At 41.5% G+C, this 21,633-nt stretch overlaps 1 protein-coding gene across 8 annotated transcripts in view; it reads left to right on the top strand.

Annotated features, from left to right (window-relative positions):
- Nucleotides 1–21,633, top strand: part of Oca2 (OCA2 melanosomal transmembrane protein) — a 246,729-nt gene that overhangs the window by 101,548 nt on the left and 123,548 nt on the right. For all 8 annotated transcript variants that reach the window (XM_038313651.1, XM_038313654.1, XM_038313656.1 and 5 more), the window contains 2 exons: nt 922–1,030; nt 16,266–16,393. In XM_038313651.1, the coding sequence (XP_038169579.1) occupies nt 922–1,030; nt 16,266–16,393 (237 nt within the window). The remainder of the gene's footprint in view (nt 1–921; nt 1,031–16,265; nt 16,394–21,633) is intronic.

Below are 21,633 nucleotides of genomic sequence, written 5' to 3'. Positions count from 1 at the left end.
CCTCTAGCTTTACCTGAGGTATAATTTATTTTTATTCTAATGAGGGAAATGATTATCTAAAATGGTGGAATTATTGTGTCAGGAGATGGAAGATTTTTCTATGTGCTGAAGATGCATTCCAAGTGTGCCCCGGAAAGGCCTGTGGCCACCCGTTAGCCGGCCTCTGCTGTTCAGTTCTCCTGTCCCAGAGAGCTTACGGGGCATGCGTTTTTGAGGTGTAACGCAGCAGATGGAGTTCTAGGGACGGGTGTGAGCTGTGTGCGTCTCCTACTGTTGTGGGTTGGACTTCTGGGCAGAGCTTTGCTTCCACCTTCTGCCCATTTTCCCGCTGTGATAAACGTCCATGGAGCCAAGGACTTCTGAGGGACCCACAGGAAACAGTACCCTCATTGCCTTGTCCCCGAATCTGCGCTCACAAGTGTGTATCTGCCCCAGTACTCGTGAGCCCACGACAAGAGGTAAAAACCTGCATCTCACAGGCTCTAATTCCTTTTGCTGGAACGATGGTATTTAAAGAATACTTCAAGCATGTTAAAGACATGTAGAGCTGGTACTGTCATGGAGGTCATGCTTGAGCATCACATCTTGTAACGACTCTTAGGTGCAGCATCACACGGAGCTACTTACCGGGAAGGACATCAGAACTCAGACACAGGGCACACAGGCACCTTGGGAAATGCGTGTGTCTTCAAGACCACGTGTCTGAATCTTATGGTTTCCACAAAGTGTCTGCTAATATCTCACTGAGCGACAGCGTATACTCTCCGGGAATAGTGAAAGTTTCTTTAGTTCTCACAAGATTTTGGCATTCTATCTTTAAAAGGAAATACTTAGAGCAATTCAAGGATGTAGGACCATGGGCATGCTTCGAGAATCTGAAGACTGTCTTGAGAAAATGAGCTGTGTTTCTCTCTCTCACAGCACAGGATAACGGACAGGATTCTGCTTGTCAAGTGCCTGACGGTGCTGGGGTTTGTCATCTCCATGTTCTTTCTGAACTCCTTCGTCCCTGGCATTCATCTTGATCTTGGTGAGTCTACTATTCTGTTAACTTCTTTGCTAACTTTTGCATCTGATGTGGCAGTGTGGATGGGGAGGCTCCCAAGCCTGTTCCCAGATGAATGACTGTATCTTCCACACAGCGTGACATCACAAGCAGACTTGGGGGTGGAGGTTTTCCTGTGTCTCGGCAGCTGCTCCACAAATGACCATTCAGAGGCTTAATATAACTGTATATGCTCAGCCAATAGCTCAGCCTTATTACTTACTAGCTCCTACATTTAAAGTTAACCCATATTTTTTATTGAAGCTCTGCCATGTGGCGGTACCTTTATTAGCAGGGAATGCTCATCTTCTGCTTACTCAGCATCTGCTGGTGACTCCTGACTCCACCCTCTTCCCTCCCATGTTAGGCTCTCCCACCTACCTCTATCCTGTTCAGCTATTGACCAGTCAGTTTCTTTATTAAGCCAATCAAAGCGATACATATTCACAGTATCCAGAAGGATGGCTGCGAAGGGGCTGAGGATTGGGAGAGCTCTACCGAGCCCAGTGTCCTGTCTGGCTACAGATGGTTTCTCCATGCAGTAAGCGTCTTCTCCCAGTCCATCCCTTTGGTCCTCCCACGTTGTCAGCACATTCTCTCTGGTGGTTAGCCACTGCCCTTCTCCAGCTCTGTGTCAAGGTCAGAAAAATGGCTCTTTCAGGTTGGAACTCCCAGGGCACATCCTCGCCACAGACACCCCACACTTGCCGTAGATTTCATGTTCTGTCACAGCAAGCTTTATGTCTGTACTTGAAAGATAACTGAAAAAATCTACTAGTAAAACCTACCTCATCTGAAAGTATAGATCAACGAGAAATAGATATTTGATGTAGCATCCAGTTTGGCTGGCAACCCGGGTTTGGCTTTGAGCCAACAGGTGTTCTTTATCTACACCAGAACTTGTCTTCCTGGAACCTCCTGAAGTCCCGAGGAAAGCAAAAGGCAGTGTTAATGATGGCATGGATCTCAGTTGGTTTGGTGGGGGCCCATCTAGAAATGGTTACAGTGTGATTGTATTAATTATACCCAGGCAGGCCACAATTTTATCGTTACCAATTTTCATCACTGAGATGAAGGCACCATGGATAATTAAACAAATACAGTGAACCTGGTAGACACGAACAGAAGCCTTCCATTGGAGATTTTTTTGGGGGGGGGGGCTTACAAATAAGTTAGCTTTATTTGTGCTTGAAAAGAGTATATAAGCATTTGAAGAACTAACCACACAAAGGAGCTTACATGCTTACACACACACACACACACACACACACACACACTTAAACTTTTTTTGCTAACATTTGCCACATCTCTTATTGTTGTTGTTTTGGTTCTCCGCGACAGGGTTTCTCTGTGTAGTCCTGGCCATCCTGGAACTTGCTCTATAGAACAGATAGGCCTCAGACTCAGGGATCTGCCTGCCTCTAACTCCTGAGTGTTGGGATTAAAGGTGTGCAGCACCATGGCCCTTAAAGACACATCTTTATAAAAACTTTTAAAATGTCTTGGTTACTGTTGGGGAAGATCAGCCTTTTTTTTTTTGAGATTGTATTTTATTTTAAAGGATAGTTTTTATTTGTGAAAACATACAATATATCCATTGATTTAAAAATAATGTATGTTTATGAACTAGAAATGTCTATTTATTTTCATATGAGATGATAGACCAATAATTTTTGTTTAAAAACGGAAGATGCTTTCTTTGTTTGCTAATTCTTTGTTTTCAATACACCCAGACCACAATTTCTCCTTCCTCTACTCCTCCCAGTTTCCCCCCTCCCCCTCCCCTCTCTCCCAGGTCCTCCCACTTCAGAAAAGAGCAGGCATCTCAGGGACATCAACAGAACAGGGCATAACAAGTTACAATAAGACTAGGCCCAAACCTAGTCTCATATCAAGACTGGGCAAGGCAACCCAATAGAGGAAAAGAGTCCCAAGAACAAAAGAGTCAGAGACAGCCACACTCCCACTGTTAGGAGTTCCACAAAAACACTAAACTAGCATCAGCAACATGTATGAAGAGGATCTAGCACACACCCCTGCGGGCTCCATGATTGCTGCTTCAGTCTCTGTGAGTTCCTATAAGCCCCACTTAGCTGATTCTGTGGACTGTGCTCTCCTGGTGTCCTCGACCCCTCTGGCTCCTGACATTCTTTCTTCCCATCTTCTGCTGGGTTCCCTGCACTCCGAAGGGAAGGGACTTGATGGAGATCTCTGATTTAGACTCTGCAAATGTCTGGCTGCGGGTCTCTGTACTTGCTTGCATTTTAATTTTAATACAACATTTTCCTCTTCCCTTTCCTTTACACAAACCTTTCTGTGTGTCCTCCACATGTTTCTCCAAGTTCATGGCCTTACTTCTTCATCATCAGTAGTCTTCGTACACATATATGTATATGTGCAGAATTTCTCAAAAATGCAATATATAAATGTATATATATATATTAATATATATAAATATATATTCCCAAATATAACTTTAACTTGTTGAGCCCATATGTTACTCATGTAGGTTTTCAAGGCTGAATGTTTGGCACTGGACAACCAACGCCCCTTTTGCTGGGGTAGGCCACATTGCCTGATCTCAGTTTTACCCAGTGGCCTGCAGTTCATGTTGGACTGAGGCCTCAGAAGCTAAGCCTTCATACAAAGACATCTCATTTCTTTGTGCCACTGTTGCACCTGTGACTGCAAAGTAGAATTTCTATTCTACTTTTAATGCCAGTGTTGTTTTTCTTCCCCTTTAGTTTGTGAACAGATATCTTCTCAGGGATCCGAGAATACACATTGCCTTTATTTGCTTCTTAATCCTGAAAGGTCAGGTAGACTAGCAAAGAAAGTCTGATTAGCATTTTAAGACAGAATTTTAAATGGGGCTATCTTCATTGTATGTAGTACTAGTTTTCAGAAGGACGTCTTCTTGAAAATGCATAATGTACTTTGAACACATTTCCCCATTCCAGCACTGCCTTTTGCCCCCTCCCCTCCTATTCGTCCCCTTGTCCCCTACAGTGTCCCTTCCATGTTCATGTCACATATATAATGATCAGATACGGAATCTAAGGACCATGAATTACAGAGACATGTATTTATCTCTCTGAGACCGACTTAACTCTCTTAATGTAGTGGCGATAAGTTGCATCCATTTTTCTGAAAATGACTTTCATTCTTTTGTGTGTGTTCCACATATTCTCTTCCCTTCTCCCCACTGTTGGATACCGAGCTGGTCCCACGGCTTAGCTGTTGTGAACCGAGCTGTAACAGACATTGGTACACAAGTGTCTCTGTGGTCGGTGGACTTTGACTCCCTGGAGCAAGTACGTCGGAGTGGCATAGCCGGCTCGTGTACTTGATCTATTTTTTAGTTGTTTTTCTTCTTCGGAGAATCGGCCATGCTGGTTTCCACAGTGCCTGTACCAACTGAGAGTGCATCAAGGTTTTGTTCAAACCCTCACCGGTATTTGCCACCATGTGCTCTCTCTTTTTCTTTCTGTTTTGCTTTTCGAGACAGGGTTTTCCTGCGTAGCTCTGGAGGTCCTGGAACTTACTTTGTAGACCAGGCAGGCCTCTCACTCACAGAGCTCCATCTGCCTCCACCTCCTGAGCGCTGGGTTTAAAGGCATGCGCCACCACCCACCTCGACTATCATGTACTCTGAATGACTATCATTCTGACAGGGTGAGGTGAAGTCATATTATAGATTTAATATGAATTTTTCTGATGTTGAGGGATATTAAATGTTTTTCATCTGTCCATGCCTACTTGTATTCATATTTTGTTAGTTCATTATATTAGTCTATTTATTGATTGATTTACTAATTTATTCCTTTTTAATTTTCGGAGCTTTGTATATTCCACAGGTTAACTGTCTTTCAGGTAGATAGTGAGCAAAGATGTTATCCTATTCTGCAATGTAGGAGCAGAAACTCTGAGCCTGTAAGAGGGGAAAACAGGGAGAACAAATTGGGATTAGCACCTCTGCCTCCTAAGGATTTATTTTTGTTATTTTTATTATGTGTATGTGTGAGTTTTTTCATAGGAGCACAGGTACCCACAAAAGCAAGTGGCTGGAATCACAGGGATTGTAAACTCTTGATGTGGGTACGAGGAATCAGCTCAGGTCCTCTACAGAAGCTCCTATGTCATCCACCGTGGGAGGAACTGACGCACATCTAGCGTCCCCAAGAAAGCGTACAAACCTTTTCTCAATTGCGGTTCCCTCTTCCAAAATGACTCTAGCTGGTGTCAAGTTGACATACAAATGAGTCGGCACACTGTGTGTTGTGTAAACCAAAAGTCAAGTAACAGAGAATAGCCTCACGTAGCATCGTGGTATCGCGTAATGATACAAAGTTATGTCATAGCCCGTGAAACGTATCATGTCACAAAACATGAAAACGTCATCTATAGAGCATCCATCATGTGATACAATGTAATGCCCTGTGACATAAGGCACATGGTCTCATGCAGTGCGCAAGGACGCTGTGAGACGCCGACCATGTGACGCGTGTAGCATCCTCTGACACATTCCTTCTCTGAAGAACCGGAACCTAAGCACGGCAGACTCAGCATTCTCATTTCTTAAAATTACTACAGAACAAATGGGTTTTTTTTCTTGTGAAATTATATTTCTTGACCTATAGAGGTTTATGTAATTACCAACAGAATCAGAGTATCATCCCACAAGCCCCAGGCTCTCCCTGGTGGCTGTTTCCTTCCCATCAACAATGGGTCAGTTTCCAACCTTAGCAAGCCATCTGTTTTGAGAATGTCACCTAGTTGGCATCAGGTTGGATGCAACCGTCTGAGATGAGCGCCCCCCTGCGCTGACACTACATGACTGGCGCAGCCTTCCGTGCTGCGGACCGTGTCAAAGCTTGGCTCCTTTGTTGCTGAGCAGTAGTGAGGAGGCACAGGTCTGTGTGTACATTCACTCACTGAGGACCAACCCACGTTTAGCAACAGTGAACAGAGCTGGTCCAAACGGCAACCAACTTCAGGATTTGTGTGAATTTAAATGTTCATTCTTGGCTATTTATCTAGAGGTGAGACCATTAGTCTTACGTGTTTATACGTTTGACTGTAAAAGAAATTGCCGGAGTTTTCCAGAGAGGCTGTTCCTTTTGCCTTCCCGCAGCCTGGATGCAGCCTCAGCAGCACCAGGTAGGATGGATTCCTCCCTTAGGGCTAGGCTGACGTGCACGAGGTGTCTCTTAGTGACTTTCTGTCTCGGCACAGTTTATTTGTTGTCTTTGAGGGAGTATTTTTAGTGACAGGCAATCTATTTGATTTGTCGTAGGCATCAGACAAGAGTGTGGAGATGATTATGGGCTGCCAGCAGAGGTCAGGTGAGGACAGGCTTTGAGAGGAGCACCTGCTAGAAGCCACTTTGCATGGGCAAACCTGCTTGTCCCTCGGTCGCCATGCATTTTCTCTTTTCCTGGAAACTCCTCAGTCAGCTTATAGAATCTGCTCTAGCCATACACAGAGAAAAGGCTAGTTTGAGCTTCAGAGTCCCAGGTGAAGAGTCTGGTTGGGGCAGGCAGTGTTGCTTCCTGAACACTGGGAATGTCAGCCAAGAGGACAAGGACACATAACACATAACTGTAATGGCCGAGGGCATACATTTTAGAGGAAGGGGGTTGTTCTAACTGAACATCTTCCTAACCTTTTAATACACTCGTTAGTCTCTCTAGTGTCTGGTTGGTACAGACATTTCTTGGTATCTTTGAGAGATGGTTTCAACACTCCCCAGGGATCCAAAAACTTTTGGAGGCTCAAGTCCCTTAATTAAAATGGTGTGTGTTTGCATATAGCCTAAGAACCTCCTTCTCTGGGCTTTAACTCACCTCTAGATGACTTCTGCTCTTCCTCCTCTTCCTCCTCCTCATTCTCCTGCTGTAGTATTTGGGATTGAATTAAGGTCCTCTCAGATGCTAGGCAAGTTCCCTATGATATTCTTTGCCACTCCACTTAAAATTATTTTGAGCCAGGTCCTTGCCAAGTTACTCGGATTGGCCTTGAACTCACTGAAGTCTACACTAGCTTTGAAGGTTTCATTCTCCCGGCTCAGCCTCCCAAGCGTCTGGTAGCTCACCGTCTACCGCCAGGCTTTGCTGATAGTGTCCCTCCCTCTTCAAGTATAGAAGTTTTCAGTTTTGAAGAGGCTGCTTTACTTCTTTGAAGACTGTGATTTCGGTGTTACATCTAGCTGACTTTTGCCTACTCCCAGGTCATGAGGATGTGTGCCTGTCTCCTTTAGTTTAAACGTTTAGTTCTTCAGTTTTGATCATCAACCCATTGCCTTTATTTATTGCAAGAAATATTTTCTTCACAAGAAGTACTGGGATTACGAGCAGAGTCTCTATGTGAGAGAGCTTCATTCATATTTTTATTTCTTCTTGGAGCAGTATCAGTGGTTTGTATGTTTTAGGAGTTTGGTCATTTCATGTGAGCTAACAGAACTGAAGTTTTAGTTATTTTCTAAGTAGGTTAATCTGGATTTCATGTGGGTTGGCATGAAGTTCATGGTTATCTGAGTAGGTTAATCTGAATTTCATGTGGGTTGGCATGAAGTTCATGGTTATCTGAGTAGGTTAATCTGGATTTCATGTGGGTTGGCATGAAGTTCATGGTTATCTGAGTAGGTTAACCTGAATTTCATGTGGGTTGTCATGAAGTTCATGGTTATCTAAGTAGGTTAATATGAATTTCATGTCAGTTGGCATGAAGTTCATGGTTATCTGAGTAGGTTACTCTGCATCTCAAGGCCAGTTGATGCATTAGTCACATTTCTCATCACGGTGACAGAATATCTGACAAAATCAATGTGATAGATGAATGGTTTATTCTGAGTCACACTAGAAGGTTACATCCTCATGCTTGGGAGGGGCATGACACATGTTGGCACTCTCCGTGGTGGTGGGGAATCTTATAGCATGACTTGTTCATATCTCAGCAGACGAGGAAAGAGACAGCTTGGTCTAGAAGTAGAGTCTCCCCACAACCTGAAAGGCCCATGCTAGGCTCCATACTAAATGGCTCTACCACCTCCCCAAACAGACCCACCAACTGGGGGCCAACTGTTCAACATGTGAGCCTGTGGGGGACATTTTGCACTCAAACTGTAATAATTAAGCTAAATATTTTTGAATTTTATGAATCTTTTCAAAGAGTCAGTTTTGGTTTCATTGATTGTCTCCATTGATTTGTGTGTTTTCTGATTCATTTGTTTTCAATATAGCCTTTACCATTTTCTTTAGTATGCTTATTTTGGGTTTACAGTGCTCCTTAACACCAAAGTTTAAGTGACTGGAGCAGGCTGTCTTATGTGATTATTGCCTTACCTGTTCTCAACAATGCTGTTCTGCTGTGTTTCCATTTCCACTTTTTCAAGGAATTTTATATTTTACTTTTATGTTTCTAAAAAAAAGTCCTATTAAAGAGTTTATGCACTGTGATGCTTCATTTTCACACATTTGTGTATTTTTCCAAATTTTCTGTCATCATTGACTTCTGAATTTAACTCCAGTGTAGAATTCAGTTTATCGTGATTTCAATACTCAAAAGTTTTATTGGTATTTGTTTATGCGATAATACATCTTAGAGAATTTTCCATATGGACATGAGATGTTTCCCATTTGACTTGTTTAGAGAAGTGTACAGACACCCATTTTGTTGACGTTTCTCCTTTTCTGATTCAAGGTGTCTCCGTCTTTGTTGACCTGTTGGCTTTTTGTCCATGACTGAGATAAGAGCATTGAAGTCTCCAAATATTATTGAGTTGTCTATCCAATTACTTCCTCTTATGCTTTATGTACTTAAAAACTTCATTGTTAGAGGCATCTATGGACTCGTAATGCTTTCTTGGTGGATTTTCTCCTTTGCCATCATATAACACATTTTTCAGCATCAGTTTCTTTCATCTTGAAATCTTCGTTGCCTGACATCAGCACCATCAATCCAGTATTTACTTCCTTACTCTTACTAATCTATATTTAGTTTTACATCTCTGTCACTTAACTGAGCTCTAGTCCTTAGCCCTTGGGTTTTAGAGATAGCTACGAAGGGACTCAGTCTGGCCTCAGATTCACTGTGAAGTCCAGGCTGGTTTTGAACTCATAGCCCTACTACCTCAGCATCCTAACTGCTAGGATTACAAATGTGGATTACATGTGGCTTATGGCTTTATTTTGTGTGCCTTTTCCCTTAATTTTCTCAAATACAGCATGTATTTGAGTCATTCATGTGCTAGTATCTGCTTTTTGTTTAGAGTGGCTAATATTTTTTATATTAAATATAATTATCGAGATGACAGAAATCAATCTGTACTTCACTATTTACTTTGTGAGGAGTGTCTGCAAACACCATGGCCAGCACTGTGTCAGTCCACATGAGGCAAGAAGGAAATGCGGTTCAACACAATTCAGTAGCCAGTGTTGGTTATAACTTCTAGAGTCTGACACCAAGTAGTTTATTTCAGACATGCTTAGGCACAACACAGTATGGAGACAGGTTTCCTGGTGATAATGAACTCAATTCTCTGTGTGCAACAAAGCTTAAGGCACAATTACATGGAAATTTGTAAAGTACAAGTGACATTTTTCCATCAAGATAAGTTCTATAACTTATCTAAGGAAGTAGGCTCAAGGTAAGCAGCCCATGATGAGGATCTGGCAGAGGACAGCACTGCACACTGACTGAGATAAATGTAGGAGTCTGGGGAAATCAGATGTGGCCTGGTCATACAGATAGCACAAAGGTTACCAGGCTGTTAACCACATCTATTCCCAGCCTTCTGGTTGGAAAACATGTTATGTGAACCCCTCTTTTTGTAGGATTTTTAAAATTTTAATTAATTTATTTCACAGCCCAACCATGTTTTCCCTCCTTTCTCTCTCCCCAGTCCCTCTCCCTCCCCTCTGCCTTTCCTCAAATTACTCCCCTTCTGTTTCTATTTAGAAAGCATCAGGCCTCCCATGGGAATCGACTTAGCATAGCATCTCAAGTTACAGTAAGACTAAGCACCTCCCCTTATGTTTAGGGTGGGCAAGGCAATCCAGTATGAGGAATAGGTTCCCAAGAGCCAGCTAATGTGTTAGGGACAGCCTCTACTCCCATTGTTAGGAGTCCCACAAGTAGACCAAGCGACACAACTGTCACATATACACAACTGTTGTATGTAGAGGACCTAGGTTTGTCTCATACAGAATCCCTGGTTGTTGGTTCAGACTGTTAGTTCCTACGAGCCAGGCAAGCTGTTTCTGTGAGTTTTCTTGTAATGTCCTTGACCCCTCTGGCTCCTATAAACCTTCCTTTCTCTTTTCAGCAGGATTCCTCAAGCTCAACCTAATGTTTGGCTATGGATCTCTGTATCTGTTTTTATCAGCTATTGAATAAAGGCTCTTTGATGATGGTTTGGGTAGTCACCAATCTGATCACTGGAGATGGCCAATTCAGGCTGTGTATCCACCACTGCTAGGAGTCTTAGCTGGGGTTATCCTTGTAGGTTCGTGAGAGTTTCCCTTGTATCAGGTTTCTACGTGATCCTGTAAAGCACCCCCTTTCCAGTCATCTGTTTCAGTATTCTCCTCCTTCTTGCACTCCCCAAGCTGATCCCTCAAGTTCCCATGCCCACCTGCCCCCAGTCCAGCCAGGAGATCTCTTCTATTTCCCTTTCCTAGGGAGATTCATGCCTCCCCCCCTTGGGCCCTCCTTACTACCTGTTCTCTTTTGGTCAGTAGACTGTAGCCTGGTTATCCTTTGCTTTACAGCTAATACCCACTCAGGAGTGAGTACATACCATGTTTGTCTTTCTGGGTCTGGGTTACCTCACTCAGGAAGACCTCTTCTAGGTCTGCATCTCTTCCTCTGAAGAGACGATACTGCATGTTTAACATTTCTGGTTTCCTTGATGCTTTCCTAGAAGCACAAGAACCTTGGGTCCCTGCAAATAATCTGTGTATCTTACTTTTTTTTTTATTTTTTCTTTCATTTCTTATTTTTGTGTAGCTGCTTCCAAAGCACGGTTTCAGGTTCATGTCACTCTATTTTATGAGTTATTTTCTTAATCACGGCCATAGTTACTGCAAGAAACAAAGTTCTAGTTGAGATCAATATCAATTTAATTTGATTGTATAAAAAAATTTCCTCTTTACAGGCTTCTCATCTCTTTGTCTTTTGTGCTATTATGGTTACAGAATTTTCAATCCTTAGATTTTTTTGTTCACTGTTTTACAATTATTGCTTTATGATGTCATACTTTAAATAACATGAAAGGTACAAAGATTATATCTATATTGTTTTGTTTATGTACGTAAATTCCTCTATAAGTGCTATTTCTTCATATGGTTGGAGTAACTTTGAAAAGTGTTTTTCATTTAAGACTCAAAGATTTCTTCTTGTATTCCTTAGATGAAAGGTATCTGTGAGCTTTCCTAGTTTTGGTTTATGTAGGAATTCATTATTGTCTTTCATTTTGAATGACAATATGGCTGTGTATGGAATTCTTGGTTGAGAGTCTTCTCTTTCAGCTCTTTGACTGTGTCATCTTAGGGCCTTCCAGCTTCAGTGCTGTGTGATTGCTCATTGTGCTGGGTACGTGGTCAGTTGCTTCCCTTCACTGACTGAAAACTTTCTCTTTGTGTCTGTCTTGTCTCTGAGCACTTTTCCTATGAAGTGACTGAGTGTGGTTCTATTGGAATACATCCTTTTAAAACTTAATTGAGTTTTTTTTTGGATGTTGAGATTAATTTTTTCCCATTATTTTTCAACTGTTCATTCTGTCCTTCTTCCACCTTTCCTTTTAGAATTCCTATGATCCATATTTTGGTCTGCCTGATGATGTCCCACAAGCCCCTTATGTTAATAATTTCTCCTTGCTAATCTCCTTACTAAGATCAGAGTTCTTTGTTCTTATCAATGCCCAGCTTATCCTTCGTATTATTAAAAGCTTTAAAAAAAACTAACTTCCAGATTTCAAACACCTTGACCATAATTTCATTTCTCTTAAGGGGGAATTGATTATTTTCAGAGTTCTTATTTGATATTCACATTGACATCCTTCTGTAGCTGAATTCCAATGGATTTATAATTATAGAAATTAGTTCTGCCATGGTCATTAAAGACTTTTGTTGCTTATTTTTTTCTTACAATGATCAAATTCTTTCCCCCTAATTCTTCCCAGGTCCTTCCCACCTCTCTACTCTTCAACTTCATGTTCTTCCCCTCTCTTTCACCCCCCAAACAAAATCAAAACAAACAAACAAAACAGACAAAAAACCCAATAAGACAAAAGTATAAAAGCAAACAAATTGTACATAAAAATACATGGAATTTAATTTTCCATTGGCCATCTACTGGGCATGAAGCCTGCCCTGGAATGTGGTTGATATGCCCAGTGAGACTCCATTTGCGAAAATGGATTTACCATTTCCTGGCAGGTATCAATTGCAAATAGCTTATTGGTTAGGAATAAGACTTTTGTTCACCTTCTAAATAAAGAATTTATTTTTTGGGGGAAGCTGCTTCTGTCCATTGCTTATTGGTGATTTCACCATTCCTCCTTGGAGACTGTTGAGATCTCTAAGAACCTGTGGCTGTCTGGCTGTCAGAGTAACTTCAATGACGGACTGAGCTATCTTGTTGGGCATCACAGACACTGTGAGATGTGAAGTTAGAAGGGCTAGCTCCCCTCCCCTGGTTTATTCAGACCTTTGGCAAGAACCCAAAGGTATGTTTTGCAGGCTTGGCTGTGTTTCAGCTATAGTTCTCCAAGTATTTACTCCTTGGTCTTCTCCTCTTTTTGATTCTACTATGTTTTGAACAACGCTCCTGGTTTCCTGTGCTATGCACAAACAGGTTAGTGATTTGGGAGTGGAGCAAATATTCTAATGGCCCATCCACCTTTCATTGTTCATTTCCAATATTTGTATCACATAAGTTTGTACAAACACCAAGGTAGCTGACTTTTTGAAAGTGATTTGAATAGACAGCAAGCAGCTTTTTAGCCATAAACTTTTCAAAGAAAAGTCCATTTAAACGAAGATGTCTGTGAGTTATCAGTAGAATAGTAAGATATGTTCTAAGGCAATTATTAAAACTCTCAAGTCAAGTGATTAATATTTATAATACTATTTTTCTTTGACAATTAACCTTGACAATCTAAGTTATATCAAACGTATTAATGTTGTTTTCTATGTAAACTGTATCTCCCCCTAGCTTTTGTAAGACAGGCAATTCTCCTATTTGTTTTAGAAAACCAAATGAAGGCAGTACATATCTCAGTCTTATTAGAAATAGTAGGACTAGAGACTTTTCCTGAGTCTGAAATTCTCTGTTTTAAAATCATCATGTTAGAAGCAGTTGGGTCTGCCTTGTGGGATATTTGTACACTGTGTGAAGGTGCGTTGCTGTTATTGGTGTAATAAAAAGCCAAATAGCCAATTGATAGGCAGGAGGTATAGGTGGGATTTCCAGGGAAAGAAAGAAAGAAGAGGAGGAATTGAGGGAACAGGAAAAGCCAGGAGACAGAGAAGGAACAGGAGGTGTAAGATGGAAGAGAGGTTACACAACATTCTAGAACATGGATTAATATAAATGGGTTAGTTTAAGTTGTAAGACTTAGTTAAGAACAAGCCTAAGCTAAATACTAAGCATTTATAATAAAATAGAAGTCTCTGTGTCATTATTTGGGAGCTGGCTGAAAGGACAGAAAAAAACTCCTTACAGGTCTGTCAGCTGTTCCCTTTGTTGTGGTCATGTTTCAAATTCTTGGCATTTGTAACTTTTGCAAGAATTTTGAAAAATCTTGTGAGAGTTAATCATCTCAGATGCTTTTCAAATGCTTGCTTGTGTAAACTGTGCTCTTGCCAGCGAATGACATAGCTCATTGAAACAAAACTCAACAACATGATTAAGCTAGCTTTTCTTTGACTATTTGCACAATATTACTTAAATTCTGTGCATTATGGATTTTTTTCCTGAGGCCAGATGCTTTGGGATAGAATATGTTATGTTGGGTAAAACACTCTCCCTACCATCTCAAGAGATCTAGCACAACAAGGAATTTTTCTTACTTGTATTGTTCAGTGCTGATAGCTAAGGTCCTTTGGACAGGGAACCAACATTTTTTAAACCCCATCATGTCACACACAGTTTCTATGTCACCTTGGCTGGGAAGAAATGGTAGATAGGCTGAAGGCTACCTCGGGTGCTGGTTAGGAATGTGAATCTTGTTCGTTCACAGCTCAGGGACTAGGTTGTGCCTTCATCTATGTCCACAGGAGTGAGACAGTTTCCAGTAGGGAGAACAATAGGGGTAGGGAGCTATGCTGATATACTGATCTGAATAATACAGCTAATTTCTTATATTGAGCACACACAGGTCAGTGATTTGGGAGCAGAGCAAAGAATTTAATGACCCATCCACCTTTCATTTTTCATTTCCAATAGCTTGTATCGCATAGGTTTGCACAAACATGTAACGAGTCTTTCTCTGTTCTGCCAGTCAGCTCCCAAATAATGACATAGAGACTTCATATTGATTAGGAAAGCTGAGCCTATATCCTAGACTTATTCCTAACTAGTTCTTTTGTTTTGTTTTGTTTTGTTTTTCGAGACAGGGTTTCTCTGCAGCTTTAGAGCCTGTCCTGGAGCTAGCTCTTGTAGACCAGGCTGGTCTCGAACTCACAGAGATCCGTCTGCCTCTGCCTCCCGAGTGCTGGGATTAAAGGCGTGCGCCACCACCGCCCAGCTTCCTAACTAGTTCTTAAAACTTAAATTAATCTGTTCCTATTGATCTACATTTTGCCTCATGGCTTTTTACCTTCTGTTCATTCCTACTCCCTCCAAGTCTCATTGTCCTCTCCCTTGCCTGCCTAGATTCATCCTAGGATTCTTTCCTTTCTCTGGAAGTCCCGTGTATTTTTTTCTATCTATCTATTGGCCATTCAGCTTTTTATTACACTAATCATAGCAATATATCTTCACACGGTGCACATATACCCCTCAACACAAACACTGAGACAGCTGACCTTTTGAAAGTGATTTTGACAGCATGCAGCTTTTCAGCCACAGATTTTTTTTTAAAGAAAAGTTTATTTAAACAAAGATGTCTCTAAGTTATCAGTAAAATAGTAAGGTATGTTTTAAGGCAATTATTAAAACTCTCAAATCAAGTGGTGACTAGTTATTAATATGAATTTCTGTTGGCAAATGAGCGATTGCACAAAGCATGCTCTGAAATATTTCCAGTGGCCTTATGTGATAAAACTTGTGACTTGCTGTCCCACAGTGCTCAGCCTTCAGGAGTGGTTAGAACCTGCCCAGATGTTGGTGAACAGTAAAAGTCAATGAAAGGATGTGTCGTCTTTGACCTTCAGGGAACCTGAGGGGAAAGGGGACAGTCTTAATGCTTCTGTAATCTCTAAAGGCAGCTGGGTACGTTTCTCAGGTCTAGTCTGCTTTGTTGCCGTATTTCAAGGCTCTGTTCCATTGAGTGAGATCGCTGTAGTCATTCTGTGAATATTTATGTCATATTCATTTGTAATAGCCAAACACTAGAAACCACTGGGGTGTCCTTAATTGGCAAATGGGCCATATATTGTGGCATAGCCAGATAATGGCATACCAGTGACTGCTGAAAAACTTTGAAATTCGACTCACATAACAAAAGGGAAGAAGCTTAAAGTAATTGTGCTAAATGCTGCTTTTCTGACAAGGTTATCTGTCCACTGAGAAGTTATCAGAAAATATATGTGCCATTAGATCAATGTGCCTGTGAAGGCCAGAAAATATTTTAAAGGTGGGACATGAGGTAGCATATGTGGGGTTGTGGGTTTGATTTGTAGCATTGAGAAAAGAGAGAAAGCAAGAGAGGAGAATACAAATCTACATTTAGAGAGAATACAGAGGATGTAAACTGATCTATAGAGATAAGAAAAGGATGTTTTATTGGGAGTGTATTGTTCAATGATAGAAGGATCTGGAGGGGGACAGAGCACGGATGGGCGTGAGTTCTGGGATGATGAATATGCCCATTATCTTGACTGCAGTATTGCTTCATGAAATATACATAAGCTAAAATAGAAATTATACTTTTAAATGTACACAGTTTGCAGTACAGCAGTTGCTTTCAATGAAAAATAAACTATTCAGAAGACAAAACATCGACTGGTGTGTTAGCAATGGATCTATTACAGGATGGATTCTACTTGTTTTACAGGATGGATTGCTATGCTGGGGGCCATCTGGTTGCTAATTTTAGCGGACACTCATGACTTTGAGATAATTCTACACAGAGTGGAATGGGCGACTCTCCTCTTCTTTGCAGCACTCTTTGTTCTGATGGAGGTAAGATCTTTTACGGATGGAGGTTAGACTTTGTTCTGATGGAGGTTAGACTTTGTTCTGATGGAGGTTAGACTTTGCATGGATGGATGTTAGACTGTACTGATGGAGGTAAGACTTTGTATGGGTGGGGGTTAGACTTTGTACTGATGATGGAGGTTAGACTTTGGACTTTTGGCTATGTGAACTTTTACTTGATTTTATGTTTCATATTTGTTTACAGAGCTAAGCTTAAGGCTTCGGGTCTTTTTACATATTCACTAAATGGAGAATGATAGAGGTTAATATTAACGCGACCAGTGTTTTTATCCCAGTCATTTAAATGCTTCTCATAAAAACACTGACTTTATTGGTATTGCTTTCTTTTTCCTAAATTGTTTTTGTGACAGGTAAATTTGGTTTAATTTAATTTGTTTATATAACTAGGATTTGCTCAAAATTAAGACTGGAGAAAAATGACTTGCAATAACTAGTTCATGAGGTAAAAGGAACTGACGTGGGTTGCACAATATTGAGTGAATACTGCTTTTGATTGTGACTATTCCTAATAATTATTCACACTATGTATTTTCATCTTGAGATATTGTTTATCAATGTGTCTTCCTCAAATAGAGAGGGAGAAAAATAAGTAACAAAAATCCTACTCACCAAGGGGTCCTCGTCTACGCACTGGTTCATCATGTCCCTGTGTGTGTTTCCACTTTTAAGGTAGAATTATTCCCCAAATTTCTAAGGAATGGCTTACGTGACTCCTGGAAATATAGTTTGGTATTTCTTAAATGAATTTTAAAGTTAGCATACACAGTCATGGGCTTTACTACTGCAATTTCATGCAGATGTCATACTTCTTCCCAACCCTCTTCTGCCACACCCTCTCGTTCTCTACTCCATTCTTCCCAGCCTACTGATATCCTCCCATATCCATATGCGATGTATTTTATTTGTTTCCTACTTTCCACCCTTCCTCATGACCTCTCTTCCTAAAGATCTCTTCCTATTCCCACTCATGGTCCCTTATCTTCATTCACGACTCTCTCTCTCTCTCTCTCTCTGTCTCTCTCTCTCTCTCTCTCTCCTCCCCTTCTCCTCTTTCCTTTTCATAACCCACTAAATAAATATCCAACCTCACTCTGCATGGCATGCCTATCTATGTCTCTGTCTCTCACCTGCCACGTGGCTCCCTGCCTGGGACCAGCTGCCTTCGGAGACCTGCAGCATGGTCTCATGGCATGGCCATTCATCTGTCTCTCTTCATGGGACTGGCTGCCCCATCTGAGGTCTCTCACCCACTACATGGCTTCCTGCCTGGGACTTGTGGCCTGCTGCAGCCACTTGAGTAACTGTGCCATATCTGCCTGGGACTGGCTGCTCTTGGGAATCACTGCCTATCGCCTGCCACCACTTCGGGGGACATGCAGAGTGGTCTTGGGAACTGCTGCCTGCTGCCTGCTGCCACTTCGGGAGACCTGTGGCATGATCTCATGGCCCTGCAGCCACTCGGGGACCTGCAGCATTTTTACTTTTACCATTATAGTAGTATGATATAGAGTCCTTTGGGTACATACCCAAGAGTGGTGCAGCTGAACATGTGGTAGATCTAGTTTTAGCTTTTTGACAAACTTCCAACTGATTTCCATAGTGGTTATACCGTTTGCATTTCCACAAGTGGTGGATGAGTCTCCACTCCCCCGCCTCCCAAATCCATGTTAGCATTTGTTGTCATTTTTTTTTTTTCTTGAGGATGGCAATTCTGACTGTGGTCAGATGGAATCTCAAAGCAATCTTATTTATGTTCACTGTTCTGATGCTAAGCATGTTGAACATTTTCTCAAGTATTTATTGGCTGTTTGTAATTCCTTTGACAACTGCCTTTTCAGTTTACTGGATTATTTGTGGATTGGGCAATTTATTATTTTGCTGTTTAATATTTGAAACTATTTATAAATTGCAGATATTAACCATCTGTCTGATATGTAGTTAGCAAAGTCCCCCCCCCCCCATTTTGTGTGCTGCCTTTTCACTCTGGTGGCCATGATTTTTCTGCACAGAGGCCCTTTGCATTTATACAATCCCCTTTTTCATTTCTTGGCGCTCCTTTCTCTGCTATCAGAAACCTTTTTGAAAAGTCTTTGCTTGCGCCTGTACCTTAAGTATTTTTACCTATGGTACTTCAGCAGCTTTAGGTTCTTAGGTCTTTCATCCAGGGCTTGGAGTAATTCTGAATTTATTCTGTACAGGATAAGAAACAAAGCTTTAATTTCCTTCCTCTATGTGTGGGCATTCGGTGTTCCCTGAAGTGCTCGCTTGAAGAGGCTGTGTTTTTCTCTGTTTATGCTTTTGGAATCTTTTTAGGAGGCTATAGCTGTGTGAGTTTATTTCTGGGCACATTATTTTATTTTGTTCTTTGTTCTGCGTGTCTGTTTTTGTGCCAGTAGACTGCAATTTTTGATATTATGGTTTTGTGATGCAACTGAGATCAAGCAGTGTGATGTCTCCACCCCTGTTCTTCTTGCTTCACCTTGCTCTGATTATCTGGAGTCTTTTGTGCTCCCATGTGAAATTTAAGGTTTTTTTTTTCTATTCTGTTGTTAATATTTTTTTTTTTTTGGTTTTTCGAGACAGGGTTTCTCTGCAGCTTTTTTAGAGCCTGTCCTGGAACTAGCTCTTGTAGACCAGGCTGGCCTCGAACTCACAGAGATCCGCCTGCCTCTGCCTCCCGAGTGCTGGGATTAAAGGCGTGCGCCACCACCGCCCGGCTTGTTGTTAATATTTTGATGGGGATTGTATTGAACCCGTAGATTACTTTTAATGATATGACCATTTTTACAATATGGAACCTGCCAATATATAAGCATTAAAGCTCTTTGAATCTTCTAGCAGGTGCTTAACTTTATAAAATTGGAATGTGAAACCATTCACAAAGGAGCCATTTAAGAACTCAACAATAAATACAGTTATCAACTAACCAACCAACCAACTGAACACCTTATAATGCTTTAAATAGTTTATGATTTCGTGTTAGACTTCATTCATTATTATTTTTGGTCATATACATTTCTGGGCCATGACTGAACACATTTGATTCTGTCTTAAAGTTTTTATTGAAGATGTCTGCACATTCTTTGCAGATAATAATCATTATTATTATAATCATCATTATTTTAACTTTTATTGATTCCCTGTAGATGTCACATCAGGCATGCTGATCCCATTTGTCTCCCAGTCCCCTCCCATCTGCCCTCTGCCCTTGCAATCGCCTGATTGCAAATTTAAAAACCAAATCTAAAAGAAAAACGAAACCAAACAAATGAGAGAGAGAGAGAGAGAGAGAGAGAGAGAGAGAGAGAGAGAGAGAGAGAGAGAGAGAGAGAGAAGAATCTTGCTGTGGAAGCTGTTGAGTGGCCCATTGAGTTACACAGTATACCTTTGGGCCATTCATCTTTACTTGCAAGTGTTCATTGTCATGGATCATTGGTCTGTTTCTGCTACATAATGGGCTCTCACTGGGGCTCCTCTTGGATATCCTGTTGTTGTCTTGTGTCATGGAGATACAGCTGTTTCAGATCTGTAGGTCCAGCCCCTTCACATGCTCCACAGTTCATAGATGAGGTGGACACCGGGATGGGACAACTCTTAGCCCTGATTGGACCTAGGTGGTAGCTGGCTTGGTCAGTCTTCCAGCTTTCCCTCATGGTCATTACCTGGGTGAGCTCTCCAGCACTGCCTTGGCTAGCCCACCCAGCACAGCCTGAAGCAAAGAGCGGGAACCAGGTCTCTTGCTCTCAGGTCTTCAGAACCAGGTCACCCATACTCATAGTGCCAGGGCCAGCTCTACTGTTTTGCCCGGGCGAGGTGCAGGGCCCTTTCTATCAATTGATGTAGGGGCTGTGGCGGGGTGGGATAGATGGGGGTGGGGAGTCAACTCTCCTGTTCTTGTTTACCTGCACCCTGGAAAACAGAGTCAGCTTTAGTGTGCTCCCTGGCCAGGGTGCAGGGTCCACTCTCCTGTGTGCTGCATCTGGTGGAGGGTAGGGCTGGTTCTCTCACTCTCGTGTGACCCCACGACCAGCTCTCTTGCTTGCCACAGGTAGCAAGGAGGAAGGGGTTAGGACATCTTTCCCTCGCCCATGCTTCTCCATGGCAGATGCTCTGTTACTCTCAGGACCGCAGATGAGACTGGGGGCAGGGTCAGCTCTGTTGCTCTCAGGACCTCAGAGCTCGCTCGCCTGTACCTGGACAACAGGGTCAGTTCTAGTGTGTTCCCCAAATGGGATGAGAACCCCCTCTCTTGTGTCCTTCAGCCAAGATTATTATTTTTTGAAGATATGCTTAACATGATTTATTTCTGACTTCTCACTAAATAACTTTATTTTGGTATATAGGAAAACTACTAATTTTGCATGTTTATTTTACATCCTGTTACTTTACTAAAAGTGTTGACCAAATAAATCAGAGTTTTCATGTGGGGGTATCAGGATCTTTTTATTATAGGTTCACTTCCTTGGCAAATATGAATAATTTTACTTCTTCATTTCCTATTTATATTATTTTTATTTCTCTCACTTGATCATTCCAGTTAAGACTTCAAGCAGCATAGGAGTGGACAGAGTGGGTAATCTTCATTTAGGAGTTTAGAAAATATGGTCTCATTTCCTCACTTTAGAATGTTGTTAGCTCATATGCCCTTTATTATATTACACTGATCATGATTTATTTATGTTCTTAGTTTCTTCAGGATTTTTTTTTGACCAGAAATAGATGTTGAACTTTGTCAAAGGCCTTTTCTTGGGTTGGAGTGGTGACATTTGCTGCATAATCGTGAGGACAAGAATTCAAATCCCAGAACCCACATGGCAAGCTGACCATCTTGCAAATGCCTGTAACTCAAACTCAGAGGGATCTGATACCTTTTCTGACCTCTATGAGCATACTTGCCTGTCCACGCAAACACAAATATTCATAGAAATGAATAATAATAGAGGCCTATTCGGTAGCTACTGAGACTACTGTGTAAGCCATTTGACTGCTGAACTACACTTGCTGATTTGCAAATATTGAAGTTAACTTGGAATGAAATGAACTCAGTCATAACGTTCAATCTTCTGAATGTGCTTCTCAATCCCGTTTGTAAGAATTTTGTTGAGAATCGATGTGTGCTTGTTCCTCAGGAGAATTGCCAGATTCTTTTCTTTCTTTGCTGTGTTCTATCCTCTGGCATCAGCGAGCTCACCACTGTAGCATGA

Source organism: Arvicola amphibius, chromosome 12, assembly GCF_903992535.2.
Source record: "Arvicola amphibius chromosome 12, mArvAmp1.2, whole genome shotgun sequence".
Lineage (NCBI taxonomy): Eukaryota > Metazoa > Chordata > Mammalia > Rodentia > Cricetidae > Arvicola > Arvicola amphibius.
The sequence above is the reverse complement of the archived record's forward strand: the minus strand, read 5'-3'. Positions and strand labels throughout refer to the sequence as shown.